General features: G+C 48.8%; 1 protein-coding gene across 18 annotated transcripts in view; it reads right to left on the bottom strand.

The window, feature by feature from the left end:
• The window catches only part of FRAS1 (Fraser extracellular matrix complex subunit 1), a 418,617-nt gene that overhangs the window by 75,815 nt on the left and 334,219 nt on the right, over positions 1 to 8,583 (bottom strand). For all 18 annotated transcript variants that reach the window (XR_003094532.1, XM_025206555.1, XM_025206564.1 and 15 more), the window contains 4 exons: positions 7,443 to 7,605; positions 5,926 to 6,058; positions 2,607 to 2,797; positions 967 to 1,120 (listed from right to left, as the gene is read on the bottom strand). Coding sequence is in view for 17 of the 18 variants with exons in the window: in XM_025206555.1 (XP_025062340.1) it covers positions 967 to 1,120; positions 2,607 to 2,797; positions 5,926 to 6,058; positions 7,443 to 7,605 (641 nt within the window). In the remaining variant the exon portion in view is untranslated. The remainder of the gene's footprint in view (positions 1 to 966; positions 1,121 to 2,606; positions 2,798 to 5,925; positions 6,059 to 7,442; positions 7,606 to 8,583) is intronic.

Genomic DNA, 8,583 nt, shown 5'->3' with positions numbered 1-8,583 from the left:
CGTGGTGCATTCCTGCTGTAGACAGACTGATCCAACCTCAATTGGCAAAAATGGCCTGGAAGAGTAAATCACTATGCACAATGAATTGAAGGTATCTGGGTGCTATAAGCATAGCCTAGTATTCACTTCCCACACAGTACCAGGTCCATCAGCATCAGAGGATTCCAAAAAGGAAATACTTTACTGCTTAAGGGTTGGTTTTAGCACATAAAACAAACAGTGGCTATATACAGTACCCATGTATAATGGACATTTATTGATCTTTTGACAGGGAATGTTTCCCATAGTGAAAATACATCCTAGTACTTTATGCATCATATGCACCAGCTACTGGGTCTGGGAAGGGCTTATTCCAGGCACAGGAAATTCTGGAGCATAAACTGTGTGTGCCCACTCTCCGTGGCTGTTATCTAGCTCTGGTTTATGAATTCAACAAATAAAAGGAGACGGGTAAAGCTGGCTGCAGGAAGGCTGGCGTTGCCTCAGTTTCCCTGATTTGTCTTCCATTGGGCCAAGGGGTACCCTGTGAGGCCAAGACAAGGGCCTGTGTGCTGTAAGGTCAATTAGTTATTTTCTATTCAGAATGCAAAGCAAGTAGCAGTGATGAGTGTCTGTGGTGGTAAGCCCCACAGACAGTGGCCTCACCTGGCTACTGCCACTGCTGTGAGGCTTCTGCAGCTTCACACCATGAAGGAGTGAGCATCCCAGTGATTTTCTGTAGCTGTAGGGCTATGGAACAAAGTGTTCTGAGAGAGATGGGTCGCAATATTGCTCCTCCTTCCCCTCACAACAGACACTATCTCTTCCCCTGAAGGAATCTGACCACTCTTAGCAACTGGCATGTCATGGATGGTCAAATCCCCCTTGGTTTTGCCAGAGATCTAAGCACTGAACAAAAGCAGGTGACAGAGACACATCAGGCCCCTCTCTCAAAGCAACAGCTATTCCGCAAGTGCTATATCTTACCGTGTCTGGGCTTTTGGGTAACAACAAAAACAAGCTCGTTATCTGGCGTGTCCAAGTCCTGCAGGCTCAGGGAAGTGTTGCTGATCACCACTCCCAAGCTCTCACGGACTCTCACAGGTTCCAGCACCATCTTTGGGGGCTCATCGTTCTGTCGCTACAAAAACACAAAGACTGACAGTCACACAGGAGAAGAGACACTCGCCAGACAGGCAAAAATTGCCCTGAGGACAAAGTCAAAAGGAAATTGCCCCGACTGGAAATCTGCACACTCAACTGGTATTTCTGTTAAAAGTTTTAATTAGGTGGCACTGGTAAATCAGGGGTGTCAAGCTGGACTGGTCTGCAGGCTGGATTGGGGCTACACACCAGAACCAGTGGGGCACTGCATGCAGTGTGTGCCCCATGCCAGCCCCTGGGACCGCATGCCAGCTTCCAACCCCTGGGGCCAAGTCCAACCCGCCACACTACATGCAGCTCATGCCTGTTCCGCTCTGGGGTTTGTAATCCATTAAGTGTGAAGGCTGCACCAGGCACTGCATGCAGCATAAAAAGTCTGAGATGGAGGTTGCATGTGGCCTCTGCCCTGGACTGGCTTTGGCCACTGGCTCCAGGGCCAATCTGGATCAAATCCCAGACTGTCTTTTGCATGCTGGAACCATTGCACAGGGCCAGTCTGACAGGGCACTGCATGTAGCACACACCCCATGTTGGCTCCCTGTGCCACATGTAGTGCAAGCCCCAGAGCAGGGCTGAGCCAAGCTACATGCAGCATGCAGGGCTGGACTGGCTATGCAGGCTGTACAAGTCAAAGGGAGCCGACATGCAGTGCTTCACCAGACCAGCCCTGCTGGCTGGCTTCGGGATGCATGGACAGCCTGGGGCCTGATCCAGACCAGCCTGGAGCTAGCACTCAAGCGTGGGTCTGACATGGGCACCATGTGCAACACGCATCCTGGACTGACTCCTTGTACTGTGTGCAGTGCCTGTGGTGCCAAGTCCAGCCACGCACCAGATTAGCTCCACACACTTGATATGGAGTATGGGGTTGGTCTGAGACCCATGGGCTGGATCATGGAGATCTGCAGGCTGGATCCAGACCAGAGGCCATAGGTTTGACACACTTGTTATACATAGTCTCTAAAATATTGGCTAATATCCTGCACACTGAGATGGAGGGAACACTTTACCAATCAACACCTCAGCCATGAGACCTGAGAAAGGGGTAGCAATGCCAATTTTTGCCTCAGCAGTGGGGCAGGGACTGGGTTGTTTCTCACAGTTTCAGTCTCATTCCCAGTTTCCATTTGCTCTAGGAGAAACATCCTCTATGCTGGTCATCTGGGTACATTTTGTCCCACAGCTCTTCGAAGCTTAGCTGCACTGGAGGGTGTTTTGCTAGTGTCTCACAAGGCTGCATGCTTCCCACCCACTGCGTCCCCTCATGCATGAGAGGAGGTGAGCTGCATTCCTGGGGTTGGGATGATGAACAAGAGAAAGTAAGGGGCACCTTCTATGCACTTATTCGCCTCTGTGGCCATTCAGAACGGGTCCCAATCTGGCCTAGGGTTAGTGGTAGCACTGTAGAAGCCACCCGCACCACTGCATGGAGAGGGTTTTGTCATTCCTCAGAATCTGTCTACCTGAATGGTGATGTTGATGCTCCATGTCTCAGGCAGGATGGAGCTGCTGCTCACAGAGAAGCGGAAGAGGTCATGTGTTGGCTCAACACTTTCATGGACGCTCTGAAAGTAGTACACATGGTTCTCTAGCACATCTTGAATGGGGAATGATGCACCTGAGTCTGCTGTGCCCCCAGGACCAAAAACAGCACCTGTAAACAAAGCACCCTCTGTGATAGGACAGTTGTTTCATGGATATTTAAATAAAAATTAAGAAAATAATGGAAAGTTATGGCACTCCCAAGGTTTCCTTTCTGTAATTTACTATTAATACATTTAGAGACCCACCCAGAAAGCAGCTTCTGCTGCAGAAAGGAATAGTGTCCTTTTCATTACAGGGTCATCTGGTTCCTGTCCCCTTTTATTACGCCTGTCTAAAGTGATAATTCACCATCTTTCCACAGCACAACCTCCAGCCTCAATCACCCTTGTTGAAACAGTTTGGCTGCCAAGCAAATTGTCCATTAAAAACTGATCAGAGATTAGTCTTTTTGAAACACAAGCTTATGTTTGCTTTTTCACAGGACACAAAGAATAAAGATGCAGGGTACTGCATAACAGTCTGCATGGCCCAGAGGTAGTAAGGGAGCTGCTGTTATAAACCAAACTGTTTGCCAGAACTTACCACATAGTGGTACCCTACAGAGCATAATTTGTTCCCTGTGCTAAGAACATAAAATAACTGTGATAGCTGTGCGGTATCATTTTACAGTGGTGCCTAAGGTGCTTCATGTGCAGTGCTATGTGACAGCCTGACTTGGTGTGGTGGCTACAATTATCCCAGTATCTTTTCTTGGGTCTATACTCTGAGCAACCTCCAGACTATTATGTTAGAAAGAAAAAAACCACACAGAACAAAACACCACAGCACTGGTGAGTGATTTACAGTTCAGCATCTCTAGCCCCTAGGTCTAATCCGGGGACTATCAATCAATTTTAAAATGTCCTGCCACAATTACAGTTTCCATGGTGGAACCAAATCACACAGCCGCTGAAGTTTTATTGATGATACAGAAGCACTGAAAGGAACAGTCCCTAGAAATGAAAGGGTCTGGGCTTTCCCATCGCTCATAAACAGAGTTGTGAACTAAGATGCAATGGGGAAGGGATTCTGACAAGGAAGGCCCTTCTAAGAGTGCTTGCCCTGAGGCCTGGTTGCAAAATCTAAGTGCTGGATACTATCTGTAACCTGCACATGCATTGGGGACTTTATGTAGATATGCTCCTGCCTCATGACCTCAATGACAATATCTCTCATTATCTTCTCCCCATGTCCATGGTAGAGACAGCATAAAAATGTAATGCAGATATGGACCGTATTAATCTCTCTAGAGAGGTTGTTTGTTGCTGGGGAACTGCCCCTCACACAGGGTTTCCAACAGCAGATGCTGTCTGGGGAGTCTTTGGCAGCTCAGTGCAAAGAAATGATACTGGTAGGTTCTGGGAGAAGCCAGGTGGGCAGCACACAACCTGCATGAGAAGGTTACAGTCACTTGATTCCTGAGTTACACACAAATTTAAAGGGACCTGTAACTAGTGAGCAAAACCACTGGGCTCTCTGGTATGGGGTGTGGCAGAAATGCCACCGTCTGTGTCCCTCTCCAGAAATCTGTCTCTGCCAGCGTGAGAGGCTGGTGTTGCATTCCTCAGGGAGGGGGATCTTCCTCCCTGCTACATGACAAAAGCCTGGTGCCTCGGATGTGGATTCTCTGGTCACCTGGGGAGGGGGAGGGAAAAGCCCGGCTCACCGGCCCAGGTGACCTGTGATGCTTTTTAAATTGGTTGGCTAGTGGCCAGCACTGGCAGCTTCGATTGGACCGGGCTGCTGAGGTCAGAAAGGTTATTTAAAGGCCCAGTCCAGGAAGAAGGCAGCCTTTAGCCATGCGGTCATCAAGGTGAATCTGAAACTGGGAGAGGAGCTTCACCATCTGAAACAGGCTCTCTCCTCATAACCGCATGCTCAAAGAGTGACCTGCCTCCAGAGGAAAACTCCAACCACCTCTGGATGAAGCATGTGAGTAAGCTACTCGAGATCAGACTAGATATTTAGCTTACAGTAACTCAGATGCGTGATCAAAAGGCTACCTCAGCCATACTGGTTTGCTCTATGGGGATTCCTCTGAGATTCCTATGATACTGCTCTACCTTTTACCCTGTTTCCACCCTACCCCCTGTAATCAATAAAGTTCTCCTTTGTGACCGGTGTGGGAGACTTATTATGGGGTGGGTCTAAATTATGCCGAGGAGGTCCCTTAGGTCTGTGGACTAAGGGAGACTTTCCTATTAAGCCTCTGACTTGGGAAAGTGCCCCAAGTGCCTGTATTGGGTCTAGCACCCATTGGACGATCGGGCCTGTGTTTTCCAAGGTGCGCAGAGCCAGAATTGAGTCCAGAGTCTTGGATGGTGGCAGCGGGAACCCCAGGCTAGTGGGTGTGCTCCAGGAAAGGGGTCGGCCGGATGTGAGGCACCCCAGGGAGGCACTCGGAGCCTGGAAGGTGGTCGGGCGCAGTGAAGTGGGCGGCTCAAGGCAGGAGCACCCCCTACTGGCCCGCCACACGGGGAACACCTGTTTCTGCCTCTCAGACAGAAGAATTCAGTGGAAACTGTGTCAGGGAGACTCACAGAGCTTCCTGCTCCTATGCTGTTTTTACCACAATAGGGCAAGATCTGGTCTGGAGTAATGACTTAAGAACTGGGGGTACACATTCATGGTGCCACTGAAAAATAGCCAACCTGGGATGCAGGGGAACAGCCGAACAACCAACAGTGTAATGGAAAGGGTTGCTATTGGCAAAATAATATGAGATGAAGTTGTCCTGTTAAGAGCACCTACAGTGCATGAAGGCACAAGTCCTAATGAGGAACACCCATGGATAATGGAAGGGACACCTCATAACTCTGAGGTGATATAATTATATACCAAATTCCTCCAGCTAAGCTCTTCCACAGCTTAGCTAGCTTTTAAACTTCATGCAACACTTATTAGATGGATTCAGGAACGGGTTGCTATGGACAACAAGAACAGCCTGAGTTATGAAAGTAATCGTTAAATATTAAACAACGACTTTGTAAAGGCTCCTGGTCCAGAGCATGAGCCAGACCCTTATTAATAAGGGTAAGGAGGAAAATTTCTCTGGGGGCATGTTCTCTGCCTCTTAAAACCTTTCTCTGAAGTAGCTGCGGCTGATCATGTTAGCTCCTTGATGAAATCCCCAACCCCCCTTCTGTGTTCCTATTTCCTGATCAAAAGAAAGGGAAAATAGATGCATGTACAATTTACCTGTCTTTGTGTTTTCAATGCACCCATATATGGGTAGAGTGATTATTGTAACCACTAGCTCTTCCATGGCTGTATCGTAGTCAGTGGCTAGGAGTTGGTGAATGGACAACGGGACCCTCCCTCCCTCATCAACCTGAAAACCGGGAAAAGGGAAATAAAACACATGTGCTTTAGAAACAAAAGCAAGTTCCACACTCATTGCTGAATTGATCAAACACTCAGGGTAAGGGAGGGGGCAAGAGGGAAGAGATAATTCATGACACTGGCAGCTTAAGCTTAACCTTTTGCCTATTTCTGCATGAGTCCAGTAGCACACAATTGCTATCAGACTCTAATGGAGAAGGTAGAGAAGTAATTCCTGACATTCCCAGTGACACTGCACTTTTCAAAAGTGCCAACCAAACAAAGTTCAAGGTCTGCCCAATCCAAACAGGTCATGATGCTATTGTGGTTAAGGAATGGAAGCTTCTGTAGGCAACAACACACCTGGAGGTAATATGGCCAGAATCACAACCAGCCTCCTTTGACCCTCCCAACTCGTGCAGCTGGGTGCCCACTTACAGCTGGGTTAATTAGGGGCAGTCTTCAGTATGCATCTAGAGTGAGGTCTGTACTCATGCCTCTGAATCAATAGCAAAGGGTTTTCACTGCTCTGCCACACACTCCATCTCATGAACGACACATGCTCCTGGCAGCTGGGGGGCATGGCTGTGCTGGCGGCGGCAGGAGCATGGCAGCGGCGGTAAGTGTGGAGCTCCCACCAACGCCACCGGCACTGTCAGCAGCAGGGGGGCAGGCAGTGCCTTTTTGCAGGGGGTGCATGTGCACCTGTGTGCACCCCCTATACATCGCCCCTGCTCCATCTCCCTACCCCTCGAATATAAGACAAAACAAACAGAAAACTGGGGTAAGGTGAGGGCTTGCCTGCCCCTACCAGCTGCCCCATGCTGTTGAGCTAGCATCAATGTAACAGTGAAATGAGCAGCAGAGAGTATTCTGGCAGGTCACAGTGACCTGGTAGGAGGAGTGACAAGCTACATCTTTGTTGAGTGAGAAGTTTTTGATAGTGGAAAAAAGGGAGTGGGAAGTTGGTAAGGGAGGTAGGCTACATCAAACAGTTTAGATAAGCGTTTTGGAATGCTGCATGTTGATCCAAACCTCCAGATGTTTTCATATTCATCCAGCACTAGCCCTAGTGAAAAAGCAGGACAACTCCTCAACTTTGATGAGTCAGCCTAGCTCTGTTGGCACCAGTGGAGCTATACTGATCTACTTCAGCTGACAAGCTGGGACCACTGGTTATAATGTAAATGAAGACAGGGGGTTCACGGACAGGAGAGCATCGTCAATTTCCTCTGGTCATCAAAAAATGTACTAATGCTTTGCATGTGGAAGACACATCTATACTACTAGATGGTAATTCACCAAGATGTACTGAATATAGGAAACTTACTGTTCAGTGGTTTAGATCAAGCAAGTTCTCATTGCCATTTTAAGCACTGGAACCTATTACTTACAGTAATATGATCAGCAAAAGCAATGACCGATGGTCTGTTATGAACAGGTGTGATGGTGATGGTAAACATCTGGCTGTCAAGCTGATTGTTGTCAGCATCGAAGACAGAAAAGTGGAAAATATCAGTGACTGGCTGATCACTGGTCTCAAATGCAGTTGTGTATCTGTGAATGTCAAAAATAGAATCGAGTCACCTATTATATTTAAACACTAGGTTGGAACATCCCTCTTTTCAGTGAGGCATTGTTTCAGGGGTTTTTTGTTTTTGTTTTTTTAACTCTCCCACTTACTGTATTCAGAATGAGCTCTTTCTCTTCCCATTTCATTGTGTAAATAGTACTGAACAGGAAAAGGCTGGCCTGAGAGCAATGGTTGGAAGAAACATCCATAAATTTTGTCACATCACACATCTTAATGCTGATGGGCAATCATGTTCTGATTCCCCAGCTCTTGGGGAATTGAGAAGCAGTGTATGAATGGTGTAACAGGTATCCGCTCTGGGCCGAGCTAAAATGTGGCCCGCACACCTGTTCCTGGGGCAACCGCCCGCCTTCTCGCCTGCCATGCCTTGCTGTTAATTAATTAATTGATGTTAATTAGCGGGAGGCTGCCCTTGTACTGCCCCGCTGCCAGGGGGCGCTATCTGCGGCTCCGTTTCCTCCCCTACACCGCAGTCCACACCTCGCCAATGGAATAGCCATTATGTCTCAGCCTTATCACAATCTGGCCCCTCTTTGTCCTCTCTGGGCCTTCCTTCCTTTGACCAACAATGCTGCCCCCTCTCTGGGGCCTCCGCATCCACACTGGGACTTCTCAGCCACTGTCCCTTCTCTGGGGTCTTTCAGCAATGCTGCCCCCTCTTCGGGGTTCACCGTGCCTGCACTGGGCTTCTCACTAATACTGCCCCCTCTCCGGGGCTCACCGTGCCCACGCTGGGCTTCTCAGTAACACTGCCCCTCTCCGGGGCCTTCTCCTTAACATTGCCCCCGCTCTGGGGCCTTCTCCGTAACACTGCCCCCGCTCTGGGGCTGGGGGTTTATACACCCCGAATGCTGCACCCTCACTGGCGCTGGGGTCCTCACCCTCCGCTGTGAGTCCCCTATGAGGCCTCCTCCAACCCCTAATAGCCTCACCCAAACCAC

Source organism: Alligator sinensis, unplaced genomic scaffold (genome assembly GCF_000455745.1).
Source record: "Alligator sinensis unplaced genomic scaffold, ASM45574v1 scaffold989_2, whole genome shotgun sequence".
Taxonomy (NCBI): Eukaryota; Metazoa; Chordata; order Crocodylia; family Alligatoridae; genus Alligator; species Alligator sinensis.
This window is presented reverse-complemented; position numbering and strand designations above follow the sequence as displayed.